Source organism: Ziziphus jujuba, chromosome 6 (assembly GCF_031755915.1).
Source record: "Ziziphus jujuba cultivar Dongzao chromosome 6, ASM3175591v1".
NCBI lineage: Eukaryota > Viridiplantae > Streptophyta > Magnoliopsida > Rosales > Rhamnaceae > Ziziphus > Ziziphus jujuba.
This window is the reverse complement of record NC_083384.1, coordinates 10538996-10563461: the sequence shown is the minus strand read 5'-3', so window position 1 is coordinate 10563461 and position 24466 is coordinate 10538996. Positions and strand designations below refer to the sequence as shown.

The window sequence follows — 24466 nt, the reverse complement described above, 5'->3', positions numbered from 1 at the left end:
GCTGAATAGTCTATGGATTTTGTCGGATTATAAAAATACAGCTGCTAATGATCCATAGTTTTCTATCACCTAAATTGAGAATTCTCACACGTAGTAACTTTATTTATAGGTTATCGTTGTTCATATGAAAAGATAATCTCATATCTTAAATGTGTACCATTTTAATATTATATGAAATGAATTTTAGGATTAATCTATGGAGAACATTCACATTTCACCCTTTTTCTTATGGATTTTTTTTTTTTTTTTTTTCATTTGGTGGACTCTTCTAATTAGAGAATAAGAGGCTATTTTAGTAACATTTGGTTGGACCGTCCTCTTTATCTTTCTCTCTCTCTCTCTCTCTCTCTCTCTCTCTCTCTCTTTTTTGTTTTTTAATATTTTGAATATTGTTACAGAGTGTATACAGCTCAAAAAGTTGTGTGTGTGTATATAGATATAATCAAAAAAAAAAAAAAAAACAAAAAACATAATACCAAAAATGAAATTAAAAAATAAACAAATAAATAAAATTGGAAATAATATGGGCTGGAGCCCAAATTGAGAGCAAAACACAAGGGACAGGGACGCTCCGCACGAGGCAACGAATCACACGTGGAAAATTTAAAAAATCCTAGGGTTTTAAAAGAGGGTGGAGAACGGGCAGATCCGGGCAGGCAGAGGAAGCTGCCCGTAGCTATTTTAATTTTAGAAAATAAAAAGATAACACCTCTCTTTGCAAAACCCTCCCGCTTCTTCACAGCATTCGAAATAATACAAATCCCACCATTTCAAATCACCTCCTTCTTCTTCGTCTTCTTATCTGCAGATTCAGTTCTATAGCAAACCCACAACCAGTGGACCCCCAACCATTCCACTCTCTCTCTCTCCAGAATTCTAGAGAGAGAAAGTAAAGGTCCTGCAGTCACAAACCCTTGCTGACTGCTATTCCTTCCTTCCAGTAGGGTTTTTGAGGACCTCTCTCTCCCCTCTTCTCTGTTTCTCGGCTTCAACGGCTTTCGTAGCTTAAGGTATTTCTCTTCCTCTATTGTTAATCAGGGTTTGCTGCTTCCTTATTCTGTATTATAGATCTAGTTCTTTTTACGGATTACTTCTGCTTTTGTATTTTGTAGTCTTAAAAGAAAATCTTCATCAAGGTTTTATTTCTTCTAATACGTAAACGAATTTTGAATCCTCAGATCTTATGTGTTTTGTATTGCTATTTTTTTTTTCTTTTTTTTTTTTTTGGCATACGGATATTGTTTGGTCGTAGCGTATTTTTCTTTGTAGGGTTTAATTTTTTATTATTATTTTTTTTAGGTATTGTCACAGTTTGAAATTTGAGGTTGAAAATGGGTACGAAAGGACAATTTTAGTTTCACTTGCTAAATGCTAGTTTTGGTTTCATGGAATCAAAAGAAATTAAAAGTTTCGTATCTCACTGTGTGTAGAATGTCTTGGAAACTGATAATGAAAAAATTGAAGAGAAACTAGCATCTCTGTACTGTTTGTTTCCACTGTTGAAACTAGCGTGTTTTTGTTTTCTGCTTCACTTTTGGATGTTGAAGGTTGTAAATTTTCTTATTCTTTTGGTTTGACACTTTATGTCTATTTGCTGGGTCATTTAAAATATTACAATTCATAGTTCATGCTTTCTGCTTTGCACTTGCTTTGGAAATTTGGCAAGGGCTTCTCTGTTCTTTCAGCAGCATGCTGTGTATTAATCCTATTTTGTAATGTTATCTCTAGTGTGAAATTTTTGTTTCTGTTTAGCATTTGTCATACTTGATATGTAGCATAATCTTTTTCCTTAACTGTTTATTTTGCCTTTTCTGCCTTTCTGAAGGACTTTCATGGTTATATTGTCTTGTAAATTCATTGTCTTTGTACTTTGATTGGTTTCTTTTGACATACTCTTATAAATTCATTCTTTATCATATTGTTTTGGCAGTGAGGAAACAAATGGCTATGGAAATCACTCAGTTTTTATTGGCTGCTCAATCAGCTGATGCAAAAGTGCGCACTGACGCGGAGGCTGCTCTTAGACAATTCCAAGAGCACAACCTACCAGCTTTTCTTCTGTCTTTATCAGTTGAGCTTGCAAACAATGAGAAACCCACTGAATCCCGTCGGTTGGCTGGTATTGTTCTTAAGAATTCATTAGATGCTAAAGATGCTGTTACAAAGGAGCAACTTGCACAGCAATGGTTGACAATTGATGTTTCTATTAAATCCCAAATCAAGGACTTCCTCTTAAGGACCCTCGGGTCACATGTTCCAGAGGCTAGGCACACTTCTGCACAAGTTATTGCAAAAATTGCTTCTATAGAGATCCCCCCGAAGCAGTGGCCTGATCTAATTGGGATATTGCTTAAGAATATGACACAGAAAGATAGCCCTGCTGGTTTAAGACAAGCAACCTTGGAATCTCTGGGATATGTGTGTGAGGAGATTTCTCATAGGGATCTTGAGCAAGCAGAAGTAAATGACGTTCTTACTGCTGTAGTCCAAGGCATGAATCTTGCTGAAAATAGTGTTGAAGTTCGTCTTGCTGCAACAAGAGCTCTCTATAATGCCCTTGACTTTGCTGAGACGAACTTTCAAAATGAGATGGAACGGAATTACATCATGAAGGTGGTCTGTGATACAGCCATGTCTAAGGAGGTGGAAATTAGGCAGGTTGCTTTTGAGTGTCTTGTGTCTATTGCATCAACATACTATGAGGTACTTCAACCATACATGCAACATCTCTTTGAGCTAACATCAAATGCTGTAAAGGGAGATGAAGAGGCAGTTGCCCTCCAAGCAATTGAGTTTTGGAGCTCGATTTGTGATGAAGAGATAGAGCTTCAAGAGTTTGAGAGTGATGAAAATGGGGAGTCCGGGGCTCCACATTCTGGCTTCATAGAGAAGGCACTACCTTCTCTGGTTCCAATGTTGTTGGAAACCTTACTGAAGCAAGAAGAAGATCAAGACCAGGATGATAGCATTTGGAATGTGTCCATGGCTGGTGGGACATGCTTAGGTCTTGTTGCCAGGACAGTTGGTGATTCCATTCTGCCCCTTGTGATGCCTTTTGTGGAGGCCAACATATTGAAGCCAGATTGGCATTGTCGTGAAGCAGCAACATATGCATTTGGCTCAATCCTTGAAGGCCCATCTCTCGAGAAGCTTTCCCTTCTTGTCCATTCAGGTTTGGATTTCTTGCTTAGGGCAATGAGGGATGAAAACAACCATGTCAAGGACACAACTGCATGGACTCTCAGTCGTATTTTTGAGTTACTGCACAGTCCTGCTAGTGGATATTCTATTATATCTTCTGAGAACCTTCAACGTGTTGTGGAAGTATTAGTGGAAAGCATTCGGGATGCTCCAAATGTAGCAGAGAAGGTGTGTGGGGCAATTTATTACCTTGCTCAGGGGTATGAAGATGCTGGAACCAGCTCTTCTCTTTTTACACCATTTGTCCCAAGCATCATTGAAAGTCTTCTTGCAACTGCCAATCGTACAGATGGTGGTGACTCAAAGCTTAGGTCATCTGCATATGAAACCTTGAATGAGGTAGTTAGGTGTTCAAATATCGCAGAGACATCTCAAATCATAGCACAGCTGCTTCCAGTGATTATGAATAAGTTGGGGCAGACCACTGAAATTCAGATTTTATCATTGGAGGACAGGGAAAAGCAAGGAGACTTGCAAGCTTCTCTTTGTGGTGTTCTCCAGGTGATTATCCAGAAACTTAGCAGTGTTGACGAAACAAGGCCTGTGATACTGCAGGCTGCAGATCAGATTATGTTACTGTTCCTTAAGGTGTTTGCTTGCCGTAGCTCTACAGTCCATGAGGAAGCAATGCTTGCAATTGGTTCACTTGCCTATGCCACTGGTCCTGACTTTGGTAAGTACATGCCTGAGTTCTACAAGTACCTAGAGATGGGATTGCAGAATTTTGAGGAGTACCAGGTCTGTGCCATTACTGTTGGGGTGGTTGGTGATATTTGTCGTGCACTGGATGACAAGGTATTACCATTTTGTGATGGGATTATGAACCTCCTGATCAAGGATCTTTCTAGTGAAGAACTCCATCGGTCTGTGAAGCCTCCAATATTTTCTTGCTTTGGGGATGTTGCTCTTGCAATTGGAGAGCATTTTGAGAAGTATGTCCCATATGCACTGCAAATGATGCAGGGAGCTGCCCAGCTTTGTGCTCAGATGCACACAAGTGACGATGAGTTACTGGAATATGGCAACCAGCTCAAGCGTAGCATATTTGAAGCATATTCTGGTATTCTACAGGGGTTCAAGAATTCAAAGTCTGAGATCATGTTGCCATATGCCCAAAATCTATTGCAGTTCATAGAAATTGTCTTTAGGGAGAAGCAGAGGTATCTTTATTAATTTTCTCTTCTTCAATCTCATCCCTTCTCTCCAAAAATAAGAAACTCTTGTAGTGGTTGTTATGGATCTGATATTTTCCCCATCTCATTATCTCATTTCCTTTTTGCAGGGATGAAAGTGTGACGAAAGCTGCTGTTGCTGTGATGGGTGATCTTGCAGATGCACTTGGTCCAAACACAAAGATACTGTTTAGAGATCGAGCATTTTATGCCGACTTTTTGGGTGAGTGCCTTCAATCTGATGATGAACAGCTCAAGGAGACAGCGACTTGGACTCAAGGGATGATTGGACGTGTCATGGTTTCATGAGATTAGCCAGCCTAGTCACTTGCATATTTGTTTTTGGTAAAGGTGAAGGGTATTGGAACACAAAAAATGTTATTAGGGTCTGAAATCATTGTCTTCAGAATTGCAGATGTGAATCCTAAATTTTCTGGAATTCTTTTTTGGAAAAGAAATTAGCTTTATGGGTAGGGAAAGAACTTGTCAATTGTCAGCATATATGAAGGCCACTACATGGATGTGGCTGGTTACTGTATTGTGAAACTCTGTTTAGTGTAATGAATCCACTGATCAGTGGTTTGAGTCATCTTTAGTTTATGTCACTATCTCATCCATTTTTCTGTGCTTTTTAAATTACTTTCAATTGCTTGCATGGTGGTATTTTGGCCATGTTGGGCTATTTATTCATTGGTAGGTTGCGAGGATGAATTATGCCATGAACAAAGATACTTTTATCTTCAGATAATGTTTTATTATCATCAAGCTATCTATGATTCTATTATGTCAATGATTATAAGCATTAAAACAATGATTGTGTAGATTCCTAGCGGTTTTCTGAATTCTTGTTCTATTTTATGATTTGTGCACACTGAGCCTGTTGTGGTCGAGTCTCACTGTGAGGAATTAGAAGAGATTATTATGTGGAAAAAAAATTAAAAAAAAAGGTTAGTAATAATACTTATACATGTTAGTAGGTGATTATATGTTTGCTGTTTATTTGTTTTAAACTAAATAACGCTCCAAGTAAATATATATGCTTTTATTTTATTTAAGAATGTTTTTATTTTTAACAGTCGTAGTACATGTAAACCATTTCAACAATAAAATAAAAAATTATAATTATAAGTAGGAAGTACAAAAATAATAGTTTAACAATTATATATATATATATATTTTTTTTTTTTTGGGGGTCAGTTAACAATTATAAGTTATGAGCTAGAATTTAGGTTGGGCTCATTATATCTCTAAAAGCTCTACGCCTTTGAAAACACAGATAACTGAAAAACCTCATTTTAATATTTATTCTTTGCATTAAAAGAAACAAATTTTCAAACTTAAATTTAAAATAAAATCTATTCGAATTTTGAACTTATGTATAAACACGACCCAGAATCGTATTAGTTATTGTGATAATATTTTTAAAAGTCTAAAATCGTATCCAAAATGAGCTTTTGTAGGCATCCTTCAGAAAGCGACATTGATATTGAAATCTCCGAAGCTACTCGGAAGTCCGACCTACTCCAGGCCACCTAATTTTCTCAGGGACCTACATGGAAAATCACATGCTTTGTAGTTCTAGGCCAAGTAAAATTCAATTATAATCTTAACCAAAAGCTACGTGTAAATACACATGCATACTGTCTGAAGAAAACAAAGAAAATTATATTTGTCCAAGTTCACCTCCTTGGAGGTTTTTGATTAGAGTACGATTGTGTTTGGATTGCTCAGTTTCCAATGAACCATTTTTTTTTATTTTTATATATATATATATATATTTTTTTTTTTATGTATAAATTTTTGCATACGGTTTCCGGTGAATTACTTAATTGGGAAAGACAATTATTGTATGAGACTCTGCATGGATATGCTAAAATAGCTATATTAATTTCCAAATACGAAAGCTTGAAGAGTTGGAGAACAAAGAGAGTTCCAAAAACCGATCCCTACTCTACTCTTTCTCTTACATATTACTATTTTCCCACTAACCAAACGGCTGTATTTTCCTATTGCAGTAGGTGTTTAAAGTTCTTATTGATGTAGGATCGACCTATATATATAAATACAATAATATATTTGTGCACAAGACCACAGCAATGAATGTGACAAGTTCTAGATATGGATGGGGAAATAATATTATTTATTTGTTGACTTGGATGACGACCTTCTGGTTGGTTTGAAACTTCCTCAAATCAAAACGGGTTTGTTGTACTGACCTTCTAAGAGTATAATTCTTTCACATTCTATTTTTTTTTTGTTTTACGCGTTATTGGTCTACTCGACAAAAAGCATCAAATATTGATTGTAATATTTATTTATAACTAATATTATATTATGTATACAGGGATGGGTCTAGATGCTCCTCCTACACATCCGAGAAAAATTAAGCATGCATTATTACTCTTTCGCTGATTTGCTTGTTAATTTCTTACTTACATTCGGACCTTTTTTTGTTTCTATGGTTTAATTAATGGGTTAATATATCATCAATTTGGCATGAACCTTTCTAACATTGCTTGATCACTATATATAATAGCCGTATATTACAAATAGGTTTGTTTTATTTGGGAACGTTTTAATTAAGATTATGAACCAACAATACACTAATGGAACTGTTGAACTACCAATTTTCTGAAATATATTATATATATAGGTGATAAGTCAGCATTATATGTCAATATTATTTTAACGCGAACTGACTTTTTTTCTTTTTTCTTTTTATTTTTTTATTTTTTATAATTTTGGCATAGCATGAAAGAATGCACGAAGCATATACTCGATCAAATTATTAATTGAGAATAAGTAAAGAAGTACAATAATTGTTAAAAAGAGAAGAATAAAACTCAATCTCTATGTTTTTACATCCCCATGGCTCAAGATTCAACGAGGAAAAGCATGTGCACTTGAAGTGCTTCACGACAAAAGAAAAAGAAGAAAAAATCCGAAAAATGAAAGAGGTAAGAAAAAAATAATCATGAAAAACCTATATATACTATCTTCCTGTGTTATTTACCAAGATAAAAATAAATAAATAAATAAATAAAATAACAAAATACTATCTTCCTATGTTGATGGAATTGAAAGAAACACCAGCGCCAATTGATGTGCTGGTACCATTAGAAGTCACTTCCATACATCTTGTGCTCAGCCTATATTCCCCTTGGGACTCAACATTGGTTCCCCAACCATCAAAAACGGGAAGCAAATCATCCCCATTCAGATACCGAACCACTTGTCTCATGCTTGGCCTGGCTTCTGGTTTGTGATAAGAGCAAAGCAAACCCAATTTCAGCACCAATTCCATCTCTTCAACATCAAATTCCGAACCAAGCTTTGGATCCACTACATCAAGTAGCCTTCCCATCTGACAACATTCAGTCACCCAATCAACCAATATGAAATTTCCTGACCCAATTGGTCTCTTTCCACAAGCAACTTCAAGTAGCAAAACCCCATAAGCAAACACATCTGTGGCCGTCGAGGCCTTGCCGGTCCGAGCCAATTCCGGTGCTATGTACCCAATTGTGCCAACAACTCCAGTGGTGTGTGATATCTCACCGTGATGATCATGAAGCCTGGCAAGCCCAAAGTCACTCAGCCGAGCATTCATGTCCGAATCAATCAAAACATTGCTTGATTTTACATCCCTATGGATTACAACTTGTTGGTATTCTTCATGCAGATAGAGTAGCCCCTCTGCTATGCCTTTGAAGATATTGAATCTCCGTTCCCAAGTCAAGAAAATGTTACCTCTGGGATTGAAAATGAGAGAGCCCAAGCTTCCATTTGGGATATAATCGTAGACGATGATGAGATTATTCTTTTTCTTGCACCAACCTTGAAGATTCACCAAGTTCTTGTGCCTCAACTGTCCCAAGCTCTCAACCTCTGCTGCAAAATCTCTTATTCCTTGAAGTGAATTCTTAGTTATCTTCTTCACTGCAACTTCACATCCAGTTGAAGGCAATATACCTTTATAGACAGCACCGAATCCGCCGACTCCGATCAACTCGGAGTCTTTGAAACCCTTTGTTGCGGTATGAAGGTCTTTGAATTTGAATCTGTGAGGACAATCCAATTCCCAGTCTTCAAGTATCTCAAAAGTCTTTGTCATCCTTTTGTACAATGTAAGATAGCCCAAAATCACCAATAACATGAGCAACAAGGCACATAAACCTGCGATAAGAGCTATTATTTGGGGTTTTAGAGATGAAGTACCATCCTGGTTTGGTAGTTTGGGAAGTTGATTGAAATTGAGTTCTTTTGCTTTCCCATGCATTGCAAAACTCCATCCAAGAATGTAATGAAAGCTTGACTTCGTCTTCCCTGTTGAAGCAGAGAATCCAACAAACATCTTCTCATTGAAAACACTAGCTAGATCGACATGTCTGGATATCAAGGCCTTGTTTGGTTTCTTCTGCAAAGATGTAGGAAAAATTGTTACATTGAGAAGTTTTTCGACTCCATCGTATTCAATCCAAGCACATATAAGCTCTCCATCAGTGCTATCCAATATCATATGTTGTTTTTCTTCCGGCGTGCCATCTGGATAATAACCAGCTATTTTCGTCTCAGCGGAGTTCACCTCGTTGAAGCTAACTCCGACATGGTTTCCGGTGTTGTCCTCGGTTTCGTTCAAGCCGTCGACGGTATCGAATTCCACGAGGAAGATATGATTGGGTGTGTTCTTAAAGTTGGAAGAGCTGAAGATTCCAAAAAAATGGCCAGCCTCTCCTCCAGGGAATTCAGGGGAAGGAGATATGGTGAAGGCCAGGCCATAACCACCAGGTCTTGATCTTGGATTGACCATTGCAAATACAAAACTTGTGCTGAATGAAGATACTTGATGAGTCTTGTTGGGGGTTGAATCTTTTGCAAACATCTGAATGGGTTTGGAATAGAATGCTTGGCCGGTAACTTGGTATGATGTGTTTGTTAGCTTGAGTAAACCAGATTGGTTGTCAATGGTAGCTCCATTTTGACGGGTTAGATCTGATTCCTTTCCATTGAAGCCATTATTGAAAGTAAATGATGAAGCTTCAAGAAGTTGGATTAAACTGGGAAGAAGAAAGAAGAAAAGGAAAGCAGAGGAAGTTGAAATTCCTGGTAGAGCCATTTAAGAGACTTTTGAGGGTAGGAAAAGACAATTGAAAAATGGAAAAATGCAAGTTTAAGTTTATGTGTAAGCTTTATAAATAATATAAGAAAGAAGTTGAATATGTCAATGGTCAAAGGAAGTGCAAATAAATACTGAAGATAACGAATGTCTGAAGTGTCATGTCAAATCCTAGTTGAAGAGAATGAGTAAGCAATTTTATTGGGTCTGTAATTTGCCGTGGTGGGAACGGCTTTTGAAGCTTCTTCTTCTTTTCTTTTTTTTTTCTTTTTTTTTTATTTTGTTTTTTTTTTAAATCATTTACAAGAGGTAATGTTCATATTTGTGAGGTGAATTAATGTCTACTAGAATATGATTTGCGTTTTTAAAGTCTTCGTTTTGGGGCAAATGAATGGTAATCATAAGGAAAGTTCTTTGACGACTTTTGTCACGTCGTTTGTGACTGTATTCGCATGCAATGCCGTTTTGTATCCACATAGAACTTTCTCTTTTTTATTTATTTATTTATTTTTTTTTTTGATGGTTGGCTTTGAGATGAGGACTTGAACCGAGAAATACAGTGACACATTCATTTTTTCATTTATGATAATTTCCGTGTTGTTGGTCATCTTTCAACTGGGTCAACACGTTATCTACAAATTGATGTGGAAAATAATCACATAATTTTCCCTGTGAATTGTAGACACACAATTTTAAATTGCTTTCCTCCTTTAGTATTTTGTTAAGAGTTTTCTCATGAAATTGATTATGCAATATTTAAAATGATTGCTTTTTAAACAATATATTTGTAACTTATAATTTGTTTTGAATTAAAAAAGAAAGAAAGAAAGAAAGAAAGAAGTTAACGCTTATAAAAATTAATTGGATACAAGTTTTTCTTATCAATTTTTTTTCCAAACTTATAATTTATATTTTTTATATGGTCAATTTATTTGATAATTAGATGATGAATTTTGTAATTTTCCATAAAAAAATTATTTTTTTAAAACAAAAAGGACAATTTAACATTATGCTATACTTTAAAAAGGAAAGCTTTTCAGAAATAAATAAAATAAAACATGGACAAGAATAGAAAGATATTTTGTAACTTTCTCTAATTATTATTATTGATACGTGTATTCACTATTAACAACATTTGTCTCATGATTAGTCATAAAAAAATAAAATTACATGCATGAAAACTAAATTACATCCTGATCTGCCGTGGAAAAGATGCATGGCGTGGACAATCATCGTCATGCCATAAAATAACAGTGGTAAACCTGCGCATGAATCCAATGAACATAGATACACATTATACACGCATAGGCTGAACAAACACAAAGCTAAAAGGAATATACTATCTTTTAATCTATTTCCATTTATCATATTTAATTATCAAATTATGTGGAAAAAAATTTATATATAAAACCAATCAAGGCACCATGTGAGATCTAATACAGATTTTGGCTAACATACCCAGATTTTCTATAAAAATATATAAATTATTGAAACTTAAAAATAAATAAGTAAACAAATAAAAACCTTACCAAATAAATAGAAGGATAATTTGGCCCAATAGCCATCAAAATAAGTGGGTAATGAAATCTATCCTCTCCTTTCCAGATTTTTTTAATATACCCCTTAATTTCAATTTTGCCCCCAATAAAAATAAAAAATTACTTTTTCCCTTAACAACCATTATAAAAGACCTTCCATACCTCTGCTCTCTTTGATCCTTTTTCCCCGAAAAACCCATAAGCTCATTGGAAAAAACACCTCCTGCTTCAATTTCCTAAAAATTGTAAGATCCGTTCCACAGAAGCTGGATCACATAACTATCAATTACAAACTGAATGATTCTTATCCCATTTCTATTTCGACCGTCCAAAACCAGTCAGAAGAAAAGGGATGCTCTTTAGTCACATTTCCATGCTTTTCTCTCATGAACGAAGATGTGCTGAAATATTCTGCAAGTGCCTTCATCAGTTGCACAAAAGTTAGCTTACCCCTGCTTTATTTTCATCCATGACCCACACTCCCACCAGCAAAAGAGACACGACAGTGACCACCCCGAGTCCCCACCACGATGAATCAGTCGACGATGGCGAAACCGAGCAGAACGAGGGAGTAGTCACGGGAAAAGTAGAGGAAGAGCCAGTCAACAAAGACAAGCAGGACATCAATCAGGTGGTGGGCTGGACATTCAGCATGAAATGTGGACTGTGGGATAGAAATAAGATAAGAAAAAGAGTATAGTTGGAATAATGAAAAAGAGATGGGTAGATAAAAAAAATTCAAAACGGAAAGGGTAATTTTTATTAACGCTTTCAAAAGCGGGGTATTGGGCCATACTCCCCTAAATAGAATTTTTATTGACCCAACAAAATCAATGGAAAATGGGCCATGAGGATTTGTTTCCTTTTGGGTCGTGGACATTGGAAAATGGACTGGGCTTTTTGACTTTTGGGCAACATTTTGTCCAATTGTATGACTTTTCTAAACCCGATGAATTAACTTTAATTGTTTTTCCCTTTGAAAATGAAAAATAAAAAGCAGTTGTATTTACATTGTAAAATATGTTTCGGGTATTATAATTTTAATATTTTTTAGTACTCTAACAAAATTTACAAAAAAAAAAAAAAAAAAAAATTCTTAAATGAGCTTAAATACTAAAAAAATCATTAAATATTATCCATTATCTCACTTCTCTCTATTTCTTTCCCTTATGGAATGCATTTCTAATGTTGTCTCCTTTCTATTGTGGTCCCTTTTCTTTATCTTTTTTTTCTTCCTAATATTTGTATCTTATGATATTGTGTCGTGTTCATATTAAATTTTCTTAATCTAAATACAATCCATTAAATTTTCGTATTAAGATATGTAGATCCGAATCAATTATGAAATTTTCATGTATGCTGTTATCTAATCCATTAACTCATTAGCATATATGTCAAATTTTGATTAAGTATCAAAATGATAAAATAAACTTCTTTTTTGTTTAAGAAAAAAAGATCATATAGACATATTTATTGATAAGGTAAACTTTTTTTAAAAAAAAATTTCCACATGCATTAATAATTATCAATTCAAAATATTACAAATTAAACATCCATCAAGCCTAAAGAACATGCATTGCATTGTCAATTTAAACACTCAAAAACTACAAACAAACCAACATTCAAAATTCAGCATTACTATTGGAAAGCATTAAATTTAAATTAGCACATTATTGTTTCAATTTTGATATAAAATTAGTTTAGGATAAAATTATTATATGATATAAAATTATAAAAATACCTTATATTAACTAATCTAATGGGTTTAACGAATTCCATTGAGTATCATCCTATTATCATTCTTTTTCATGAGTTTTATCAAATGATACTAATACAATTCCAATCTAATATCCAGGATCCAAACCAGTAAATAATTATGCAAGCTCCTGTCCTGTTCACAGTTGAGATTTTACTAGGCCTACTATTTTCCCTCCAATATCTCTATAGCTCTCTTTATAATCTCTCTCCTCTCTCTTTTCCCTCACTCTTCTTTCTCTTTTCTATACTCTCTCTCCTCTCTCTTTGTAACTTTATCCCTTCCCTATTTGTAGCTCTCTATCCTCTTCTCTTTTCGCCTTTTCTTCTCTTTCTCTTTCCTTTACATCTCTCTCCTCTAAAACTCTCTCAGTCATATCCATGGAAAACTGTATGTAATTTTTTTTCCCTCTTGCAACTTGTTGAACCAAACATAAGAAAAATTCTAATTTTCTTTCCGTCATTTTTCATTTAATTTTTTATTTCCTTATATCTTCTGATATCCAAACAAAGCCCAAAGGTACTAAGGAAAATTATGTGTTATAATGTATGTAGATTTTATTTTAAACTATTAAAAATAAAATAAGTATAAATTATTAAGGAAATATTTCATCTAGGCTCCATCAAATTTGGATTAATTTCAATTTAATCTCTTAGATTTTGAGAGTTATAACTAGCATCTTTATAGGGATGCAAATAAAATTATTTTAAGAGGTGTAAATGAAATAACAAGGAAGGAAACTAATAACTATTTGAAATCTTAAGGATTAAATTGAAATTAGTACAAAATTAAGAGAGTCTAAACACTACACGAAATATTCTCAATTATTAATATAGTTAGCAAAAACAAATTTTAGAATAGATGGGTACAGATTGTAGTACAGTTAGCATATCTTGTAATGTAGATAGAATTACTCAAAAACAACATTTTACTTGAAGACAACATTAAAAATTATATTTTAATATCCTCTAAATTAATCTATTCTTGTATAGTGGTATGTTTATTTTATTTTATTATATTTTACATTTAATACTCTATAATTTAAAAAATTTACACTTTTGTTCAAATCTGCTAAAATGTGACAGGTGCCATTGAAAAGGTGTCAAGACATGCTATTTACCCTAAAAATTGATTTTTTGTTTGGTTGTTTGTTGTTTCAATTTTTACTATTAATTTATCTGAAAATTAAAATAAAATAAAACTCAAACCCACCGTTTTTACCTCTTGTAGCTTAAAAAGAAGTATGAAAAGGTTTATCAGGCTTTTATAACAACTTATTATAGAATATATTTCAAAAGAATATCCTCTAGTTTGCACATTGTGCTTATTTACCCAAAAAAAAAGAAGTTTGCACTTCGTTTTGACATGTTTCTCTATATTTCTAAACATTACAAGTTACCTCTTCCTATCCTTCCATTCTTGCCTCCTGCAAAAGCAAAAGCAGATTCTTTTTTAACAACTCTTTTGCAATTTCGGATCCACTGCATCCACTATTCGACCCGTTAAAAATATCCACCAATAGATGGGTCTAAAATCAAACTTTTTAGATGCCTAATGATCAAATCCGGGTTAAAATTGAACATTTTACTGTTTAACCGATTAATTTGCTTGTTTAGTACTTTAATTTTTTATTTATTAATAAATAAATAAAGGAAAGCTGGCATCCCCTTTTAAGCTCTTAATATATCGTCTATTTGGCATGAAACTTCTGACATTGCTTGATTACTATATGAAATAGCCTTATAAATAATTTTTTCTTTCCTTGGTGAATTTATAGGCTGTTTGTTTTATTAAATTGTGACTTTCGTAAATTTTATATAGCTTTACGCAAGGAATTAAGCCAAAATACTAATAAAGAAACCAACTTTTTGTTTCTACTCGACAAAAAGCATCAAATATTGATTGTAATATTTATTTATAACTAATATTATATTATGTATACAGGGATGGGTCTAGATGCTCCTCCTACACATCCGAGAAAAATTAAGCATGCATTATTACTCTTTCGCTGATTTGCTTGTTAATTTCTTACTTACATTCGGACCTTTTTTTGTTTCTATGGTTTAATTAATGGGTTAATATATCATCAATTTGGCATGAACCTTTCTAACATTGCTTGATCACTATATATAATAGCCGTATATTACAAATAGGTTTGTTTTATTTGGGAACGTTTTAATTAAGATTATGAACCAACAATACACTAATGGAACTGTTGAACTACCAATTTTCTGAAATATATTATATATATAGGTGATAAGTCAGCATTATATGTCAATATTATTTTAACGCGAACTGACTTTTTTTCTTTTTTCTTTTTATTTTTTTATTTTTTATAATTTTGGCATAGCATGAAAGAATGCACGAAGCATATACTCGATCAAATTATTAATTGAGAATAAGTAAAGAAGTACAATAATTGTTAAAAAGAGAAGAATAAAACTCAATCTCTATGTTTTTACATCCCCATGGCTCAAGATTCAACGAGGAAAAGCATGTGCACTTGAAGTGCTTCACGACAAAAGAAAAAGAAGAAAAAATCCGAAAAATGAAAGAGGTAAGAAAAAAATAATCATGAAAAACCTATATATACTATCTTCCTGTGTTATTTACCAAGATAAAAATAAATAAATAAATAAATAAAATAACAAAATACTATCTTCCTATGTTGATGGAATTGAAAGAAACACCAGCGCCAATTGATGTGCTGGTACCATTAGAAGTCACTTCCATACATCTTGTGCTCAGCCTATATTCCCCTTGGGACTCAACATTGGTTCCCCAACCATCAAAAACGGGAAGCAAATCATCCCCATTCAGATACCGAACCACTTGTCTCATGCTTGGCCTGGCTTCTGGTTTGTGATAAGAGCAAAGCAAACCCAATTTCAGCACCAATTCCATCTCTTCAACAGCAAATTCCGAACCAAACTTTGGATCCACCACATCAAGCAGCCTTCCCATCTGACAACATTCAGTCACCCAATCAACCAATATGAAATTTCCTGACCCAATTGGTCTCTTTCCACAAGCAACTTCAAGTAGCAAAACCCCATAAGCAAACACATCTGTGGCCGTCGAGGCCTTGCCGGTCCGAGCCAATTCCGGTGCTATATACCCAATTGTGCCAACAACTCCAGTGGTGTGTGATATCTCACCGTGATGATCATGAAGCCTGGCAAGCCCAAAGTCACTTAGCCGAGCATTCATGTCCGAATCAATCAAAACATTGCTTGATTTTACATCCCTATGGATTACAACTTGTTGGTATTCTTCATGCAGATAGAGTAGCCCCTCTGCTATGCCTTTGAAGATATTGAATCTCCGTTCCCAAGTCAAGAAAATGTTACCTCTGGGATTGAAAATGAGAGAGTCCAAGCTTCCATTTGGGATATAATCGTAGACGATGATGAGATTATTCTTTTTCTTGCACCAACCTTGAAGATTCACCAAGTTCTTGTGCCTCAACTGTCCCAAGCTCTCAACCTCTGCTGCAAAATCTCTTATTCCTTGAAGTGAATTCTTAGTTATCTTCTTCACTGCAACTTCACATCCAGTTGAAGGCAATACACCTTTATAGACAGCACCAAATCCACCAACTCCGATCAACTCGGAGTCTTTGAAACCCTTTGTTGCTGTATGAAGATCTTTGAATTTGAATCTGTGAGGACAATCCAATTCCCAATCTTCAAGAATCTCAAAAGTTTTTGTCATCCTTTTGTACAATGTAAGATAGCCCAAAATCACGAATAACGTGAGCAACAAGGCACATAAACCTGCTATAAGAGCTATAATTTGGGGTTTTAGAGATGAAGTACCATCCTGGTTTGGTAGTTTGGGAAGTAGATTGAACTTGAGCTCTCTTGCTTTCCCATCCATTGCAAAACTCCATCCAAGAATGTAATGAGAGCTTGACTTCATCTTCCCTGTTGAAGCAGAGAATCCAACAAACATCTTCTCGTTGAAAACACTAGTTAGATCGACATGTCTGGATATCAAGGCCTTGTTTGGTTTCTTCTGCAAAGATGTAGGAAAAATTGTTACATTGAGAAGTTTTTCGACTCCATCGTATTCAATCCAAGCACATATAAGCTCTCCATCAGTGCTATCCAATATCATATATCGTTTTTCTTCTGGATTGCTATCTCCATAATAACCAGCTATTTTCTTTAGAGTGGAGTTCACCGAGTTGAAGTTGACTCCGACATGATTTCCGGTGTTGTCCTCGGTTTCGTTAAAGCCGTCGACGGTATCGAATTCCACGAGGAAGATATGATTGGATGAGTTGTTAACGTTGGAAGGGTTGAAGATTCCAAAAAAATGGCCAGCCTCTGCTCCAGGGAATTCAGCGGAAGGAGATATGGTGAAGGCCAGGCCATAACCACCAGGTCTTGATCTTGGATTGACCATTGCAAATACAAAACTTGTGCTGAATGAAGATACTTGATGAGTCTTGTTGGGGGTTGAATCTTTTGCAAACATCTGAATGGGTTTGGAATAGAATGCTTGGCCGGTAACTTGGTATGATGTGTTTGTTAGCTTGAGTAAACCAGATTGGTTGTCAATGGTAGCTCCATTTTGAAGGGTCAGATCTGATTCCTTTCCATTGAAGCCATTATTGAAAGTAAATGATGAAGCTTCAAGAAGTTGGATTAAACTGGGAAGAAGAAAGAAGAAAAGGAAAGCAGAGGAAATTGAAATTCCTGGTAGAGCCATTTAAGAGACTTTTGAGTAGGAAAAGACAACTGAAAAATGGAAAAATGCAAGTTTAAGTTTATGTGTAAGCTTTATAAATAATATAAGAAAGAAGTTGAATATGTCAATGGTCAAAGGAAGTGCAAATAAATACTGAAGATAACGAAAGTCTGAAGTGTCATGTCAAATCCTAGTTGAAGAGAATGAGTAAGCAATTTTATTGGGTCTGTAATTTGCCATGGTGGGAACGGCATTTGAAGCTTCTTCTTTTTTTTTGTTTTTTTTTTTAAAATCATTTACAAGAGGTAATGTTTATATTTGTGAGGTGAATTAATGTCTACTAGAATATGATTTGCGTTTTTAAAGTCTTCGTTTTGGGGCAAATGAATGCTAATCATAAGGAAAGTTCTTTGACGACTTTGGTCACGTCGTTTGTGACTGTATTCGCATGCAATGCCGTTTTGTATCCACATAGAACTTTCTCTTTTTTTACATAGAACTTTTTTTTTTTTTTTTTTTTTGGGTGGTTGGCTTTGAGATGAGGACTTGAACCGAGAAATACAGTGACACATTCATTTTTTCATTTATGATAATTTCCGTGTTGTTGGTCATCTTTCAACTGGGTCAACACGTTATCTACAAATTGATGTGGAAAATAATCACATAATTTTCCCTGTGAATTATAGACACACAATTTTAAATTGCTTTCCTCCTTTAGTATTTTGTTAAGAGTTTTCTCATGAAATTGATTATGCAATATTTAAAATGATTGTTTTTTAAACAATATATTTGTAACTTATAATTTGTTTTGAATTAAAAAGAAAGAGAGAAAGAAAGAAGTTAACGCTTATAAAAATTAATTGGGTACAAGTTTTTCTTATCAATTTTGTTTCCAAACTTATAATTTATATTTTTTATATGGTCAATTTATTTGATAATTAGATGATGAATTTTGTAATTTTCATAAAAAAAATTATTATTATTTTTTTAAAAAAAGGACAATTTAACATTATGCTATACTTTAAAAAGGAAAGCTTTTCAGAAATAAATAAAATAAAACATGGACAAGAATAGAAAGATAATTTGTAACTTTCTCTAATTATTATTATTGATACGTGTATTCACTATTAACTACATTTGTCTCATGATTAGTCATAAAAAAATAAAATTACATGCATGAAAACTAAATTACATCCTGATCTGCCGTGGAAAACATGCATGGCGTGGACAATCATCGTCATGCCATAAAATAACAATGGTAAACCTGCGCATGAATCCAATGAATATAGATACACATTATACACGCATAGGCTGAACAAACACAAAGCTAAAAGGAAGATACTATCTTTTAATCTATTTCCATTTATCAAATTATGTGGAAAAAAATTTATATATAAAACCAATCAAGGCACCATGTGAGATCTAGTACAGATTTTGGCTAAGATACCCAGATTTTCTATAAAAATATAAAAATTTATTGAAACTTAAAAATAAATAAGTAAACAAATAAAAACCTTACCAAATAAATAGAATTTTTATTGACCCAACAAAATCAATGGAAAATGGGCCATGATGATTTGTTTCCTTTTGGGTCGTGGACATTGGAAAATGGACTGGGCGTTTTGACTTTTGGGCAACATTTTGTCCAATTGTATGACTTTTCTAAACCCGATGAATTAACTTTAATTGTTTTTCCCTTTGAAAATGAAAAATAAAAAGCAGTTGTATTTACATTGTAATATATGTTTCGGGTATTATAATTTTAATATTTTTTAGTACTCTAACAAAATTTACAAAAAAAAAAAAAAAAAAAAATTCTTAAATGAGCTTAAATACTAAAAAAATCATTAAATATTATCCATTATCTCACTTCTCTCTATTTCTTTCCCTTATGGAATGCATTTCTAATGTTTTCTCCTTTCTATTGTGGTCCCTTTTCTTTATCTTTTTTTTTTTTTCCTAATATTTGTATCTTATGATATTGTGTCGTGTTTGTATTATATTTTCTTAATCTAAATACGATTCATTAAATTTTCGTATTAAGATATGTAGATCTGAACCAATTCTAAAATTTTCATGTATACTGTTATCTAATTCATTAACTCATTAGCATATATGCTAAATTTTGATTAAGTATCAAAATGATAAAATAAACTTCTTTTTTGTTTAGGAAAAAAAGATCATATAGACATATTTATTGATAAGGTAAACTTTAAAAAAAAAAAAAATTCCACATGCATTAATAATTATCAATTCAAAATATTACAAATTAAACATCCATCAAGCCTAAAGAACATGCATTGCATTGTCAATTTAAACACTCAAAAACTACAAACAAACCAACATTCAAAATTCAGCATTACTATTGGAAAGTATAAAATTTAAATTAGCACATTATTGTTTAAATTTTGATATAAAATTAGTTTAGGGTAAAATTATTATATGATATAAAATTATAAAAATACCTTATATTAACTAATCTAATGGGTCTAACGAATTCCAATGAGTATCATCCTATTATCATTCTTTTTCATGAGTTTTATCAAATGACACTAATACAATTCCAATCTAATATCCAAGATCCAAACCAGTAAATAATAGTGCAAGTTCCTGTCCTGTTAACAGTTGAGATTTTACTAGGCCTACTATTTTCCCTCCAATATCTCTTCTTTCTCTTTTCTATACTCTCTCTCCTCTCTCTTTGTAACTTTATCCCTTCCCTATTTGTAGCTCTCTATCCTCTTCTCTTTTCGCTCTTTCTTCTCTTTCTCTTTCCTTTACATCTCTCTTCTCTAAAACTCTCTCAGCCATATCCATGGAAAACTGTATGTAATTTTTTTTCTCTCTTGCAACTTGTTGAACCGAACATAAGAAAAATTCTAATTTTCTTTCCGTCATTTTTCATTTAATTTTTTATTTCCTTCTATCTTCTGATATCCAAACAAAGCCCAAAGGTACTAAGGAAAATTGTGTGTTATAATGTACGTAGATTTAATTTTAAACTATTAAAAATAAAATAAGTAAAAATTATTAAGGAAATATTTCATCTAGGCTCCATCAAATTTGCATTAATATCAATTTAGTTTCTTAGATTTTGAGAATTACAACTAGCATCTTTATAGGGATGCAGATAAAATTATTTTGAGAGGTGTAAATGAAATAACAAGGAAGAAAATAATAACTGTTTGAAATATGAGGGGAAATAAATAATATTTTTGAAATCTTAAGGATTAAATTGAAATTATACAAAGTTAAGAGGGTCTAGACACTAAACGAAATATTCTCAATTATTAACATAGTTAGCAAAAACAAATTTTAGAATAGATGTGTACAGATTGTAGTACAGTTAGCATATCTTGTAATATGGATACAATTACTCAAAAACAACATTTTACTTGAAGACAACATTAAAAATTACATTTTCATATCCTCAAAATTAATCTATTCTTGTACAGTGGTATGTTTATTTGATTTTATTATATTCTACATTTAATACTCTATAATTTAAAAAATTTACACTTTTGTTCAAATCTGCCAAAATGTGACAGGTGCCATTGAAAAGGTGTCAAGACATGCTATTTACCCTAAAAATTGATTTTTTTGTTTGGTTGTTTGTTGTTTCAATTTTTACTATTAATTTATCTGAAAATTAAAATAAAATAAAACTCAAACCCACCGTTTTTACCTCTTGTAGCTTAAAAAGAAGTATGAAAAGGTTTATCAGGCTTTTATAACAACTTATTATAGAATATGTTTCAAAATAATATCCTCTAGTTTGCACATTGTGCTTATTTACCCAAAAAAAAAAAAAAAAAAAAAAAAGAAGTTTGCACTTCGTTTTGACATGTTTCTCTATATTTCTAAACATTACAAGTTACCTCTTCCTATCCTTCCATTCTTGCCTCCTGCAAAAGCAAAAGCAGATTCTTTTTTAACAACTCTATTGCAATTTCGGATCCACTGCATCCACTATTCGACCGGTTAAAAATATCCACCAACAGATGGGTCTAAAATCAAACTTTTTAGATGCCTAATGATCAAATCCGGGTTAAAATTGCAACATTTTACTGTTTAACCGATTAATTTGCTTGTTTAGTACTTTAATTTTTTATTTATAAATAAATAAATAAAGGAAAGCTGGCATCCCCTTTTAAGCTCTCAATATATCGTCTATTGGGCATGAAACTTCTGACATTGCTTGATTACTATATGAAATAGCCTTATAAAAAGTTTTTTTTTTTTCCTTGGTGAATTTATAGGCTGTTTGTTTTATTAAATTGTGACTTTCGTAGATTTTATATAGCTTTACGCAAGGAATTAAGCCAAAATACTAATAAAGAAACCAACTTTTCTAGGACTTTTATTTTCAGTATAATTTGGGAATAATTAAATGATGTTAACACTTGAAAAAGGAAAATTAAAACTCAAATCTCTATCTGTTCATCCCAGCTATAGAGATGTATATGTACTTGATTAGTACTATACAAAAAAGTAATGTGTCCCAAAAAAAAAAATAAAAAAAAAATCATATGGAATTGAAAGAATTCGCAGGGACAACTGATGATGATTTGTAGGATGTGTTGATATCGTAAGAAACCACTTCCATATTGTATCTTGTATTCATCCTACAGTGCCATGGGGAATTAATATTTGGTTCACAACCATCAAAAACAGGAAGCAAATCATCTCCGTTCAAATACCGAACCACTTCTCTCATGCTTGGCCTGGCTTCTGGTTTGTCATAAGAGCAAAGTAGACCCAATGTCAGCACCAACTCCATCTCTTCAACAACAAAATCTGAACCCAATTTTGGATCCACTACATCCAGTAACCGATCCATTTCATAACATTCACTCACCCAATCAACCAATATGAAATTACCTGACCCAATTGGTCTCCTTCCACAGGCCACTTCAAGTAGCAAAACTCCATAAGCAAACACATCGGTGGCAGTCGAGGCTTTTCCGGTACGAGCCAATTCCGGTGCTATATACCCAATTGTGCCAACAACTCCGGTTGTGTGTGATATCTCACCGTCGTGATCATGAAGCCTGGCAAGCCCAAAGTCGCTTAGCCGAGCATTCATGTCTGAATCTATCAAAACATTGCTGGGTTTCACATCCCTGTGAATTACAACTTGTTGGTATTCTTCATGCAGATATAGAAGCCCCTTGGCTATGCCTTTGAAGATATTGAATCTATGTTCCCAACCCAATGAAACTTCATTTCTGGGATTGAAGATGAGAGCATCAAGGCTTCCATATGGAATGTAAGCATAGACAATGATGAGGACGTTCTTTTTTTTGCACCAACCTAGGAGACTCACCAAGTTCTTGTGCCTCAACTGTCCCAAGCTCTCAACCTCAGCTACAAAATCTCTGATTCCTTGAAGAGAGTTTGGAGTTATCTTCTTCACTGCAATTTCAGCCCCAGTTGAAGGCAAAACACCCTTGTAGACAGCACCGAAGCCGCCGACTCCAATCACCTCAGAGTCTTTGAAACCCTTTGTTGCTTTATAAATATCCTTGAAACTAAACCTGTGCGGACAATCCAATTCCCAATCTTCAAGACTCTCAAACGGCGGAGTCATCCTTTTGTACAATGTAAGAAAACACAAGACCCCTAATAAGGTGATCATCAAGGCAGATACGCCTGCAATAACAGCCTTGATTTTTGGTTTGAGAGATGATGATGAAGTATCTTGGTTTGGTAGTTTAGGAAGCCGTTTGAAGTTGAGTTCTGGTGCTGTTCCATTCATGGCGAAACTCCATCCAAGAATATAGTGAGAGCTCGACCTGTTGTGCCCTGTCGAAGCAGAGAAGCCAACGTACATCTCCTCCATGGTTAGAACATCGTCTAGGTCGATACCATGTGATATTAAAGGTTTGTCTGGTTTTTTCTCCAAAGATAAAGGGAAAATTGTTACATCAAGATGTTTTTTCATACCATCGTATTCAATCCAAGCACAGATAGGCTCTCCATCTTCGCTTTCCAAGTTGATATCTTCTTTCTCTGATTCGGACCCCTCTTCATAATAAGCAGCTGGTTCATTAACAATGGAGTTCATTCCATTGGTGTTGACTCCAACATGGTTTCCTGCTGTATCCGTGCTGCCATCATACCCATTTACAGTATCAAACTCCACAAAGAAAATATGATTGGAAGGTTTGGAAGAGTTGAAAATTCCAAGATAATGCCCTGGCTCAGCACCTGGGAATTCCTTAGAAGGAGATATGGTGAAGGCTAAGCCATATCCACCAGGTTTGTTTCTCCGAGAAATTATACCAAACACAAAGCATGTACTGAAAGAAGACACACAAGTTTTGTTTGAAGTTGAATTTTTGGAAAGAAGTTCAATGGGTTGGGAATAGAATGCGTGGCCTGTAACAAGGTTTGATCTGTTTGTGAGTCTGAGTAAACCAGAAGGTTTTATAATTGTAGCTCCTTCCAAGCTCAGTTGTCTTTCACTTCCATTGAAGCCATTTAATGTAAATTCAAAAGCTTCATGAAGTTGAGCAAAACTGAGAAGAAGCAAGAGAAGGAAAGCAGCAAAAATTTCTGGCATAGCCATTATAAGACTTTTGGAGTGGTAAAAAATGGGAAAATATGAGAAATATATATAATTTGGAAAGAAGGTGAACGAATTGACTTGGCAATGGTCAAAGGAAGTGCAAGAAATTGATAAAGTGGGGAGTTGTAGAGAATAATGACAACCACATAGACTATTTTGTCATTGGTCGGTTCAATCAAAGTCAAAGGGAACTCCAAAGTGGAATTAGGCATTGTTTGCCTTAAATTTGCCGTACTGGGAACGATATTTGAACTTTCAATGAATTTTGTAAACTTCCAATGCGTTTTGAAAAAATGGTCTCATTGGCAAGTAATTAATATCCCAACTATATGACAAGTCTTTTGGGAATTATCCAAAAGAGAAAAGTTTTTTGGGAACTTTATTTATGGGAATTGAGATGCTTAAATGCTAATATAA

At 33.8% G+C, this 24466-nt stretch overlaps 4 protein-coding genes and 1 long non-coding RNA gene across 5 annotated transcripts; 1 reads left to right on the top strand and 4 right to left on the bottom strand.

The window, feature by feature from the left end:
- Positions 1-664: 664 nt before the first annotated feature.
- On the top strand, positions 665-4973 carry LOC107430902 (importin subunit beta-1). The gene is made up of 3 exons (XM_048463953.2): positions 665-1010; positions 1931-4361; positions 4484-4973. The coding sequence occupies exons 2-3, from the start codon at positions 1942-1944 to the stop codon at positions 4680-4682; spliced, it is 2619 nt and encodes an 872-aa protein (XP_048319910.2). The 5' UTR covers positions 665-1010; positions 1931-1941; the 3' UTR covers positions 4683-4973.
- A 2369-nt stretch (positions 4974-7342) lies between these two features.
- LOC107408799 (probable L-type lectin-domain containing receptor kinase VI.1) lies at positions 7343-9694 on the bottom strand. The gene has a single exon (XM_060818640.1). It carries the CDS (start codon positions 9487-9489, stop codon positions 7429-7431), a length of 2061 nt encoding a protein of 686 aa, XP_060674623.1. The 5' UTR covers positions 9490-9694; the 3' UTR covers positions 7343-7428.
- An 856-nt stretch (positions 9695-10550) lies between these two features.
- Positions 10551-12433, bottom strand: LOC107405367 (uncharacterized). The gene is made up of 2 exons (XR_001580520.4): positions 11019-12433; positions 10551-10751 (listed from the first exon to the last, which is right to left on the bottom strand). It is a non-coding gene; the product is annotated as an uncharacterized LOC107405367 (long non-coding RNA).
- A 2723-nt stretch (positions 12434-15156) lies between these two features.
- Positions 15157-17529, bottom strand: LOC132799181 (probable L-type lectin-domain containing receptor kinase VI.1). Its single transcript, XM_016016218.4, has one exon. It carries the CDS (start codon positions 17497-17499, stop codon positions 15439-15441), a length of 2061 nt encoding a protein of 686 aa, XP_015871704.2. The 5' UTR covers positions 17500-17529; the 3' UTR covers positions 15157-15438.
- Positions 17530-21837: 4308 nt separating this feature from the next.
- LOC107430899 (lectin-domain containing receptor kinase VI.3-like) lies at positions 21838-24074 on the bottom strand. The gene has a single exon (XM_016041777.4). The coding sequence runs from the start codon at positions 24047-24049 to the stop codon at positions 22004-22006; it is 2046 nt and encodes a 681-aa protein (XP_015897263.3). The 5' UTR covers positions 24050-24074; the 3' UTR covers positions 21838-22003.
- Between the last annotated feature and the right edge of the window lie 392 nt (positions 24075-24466).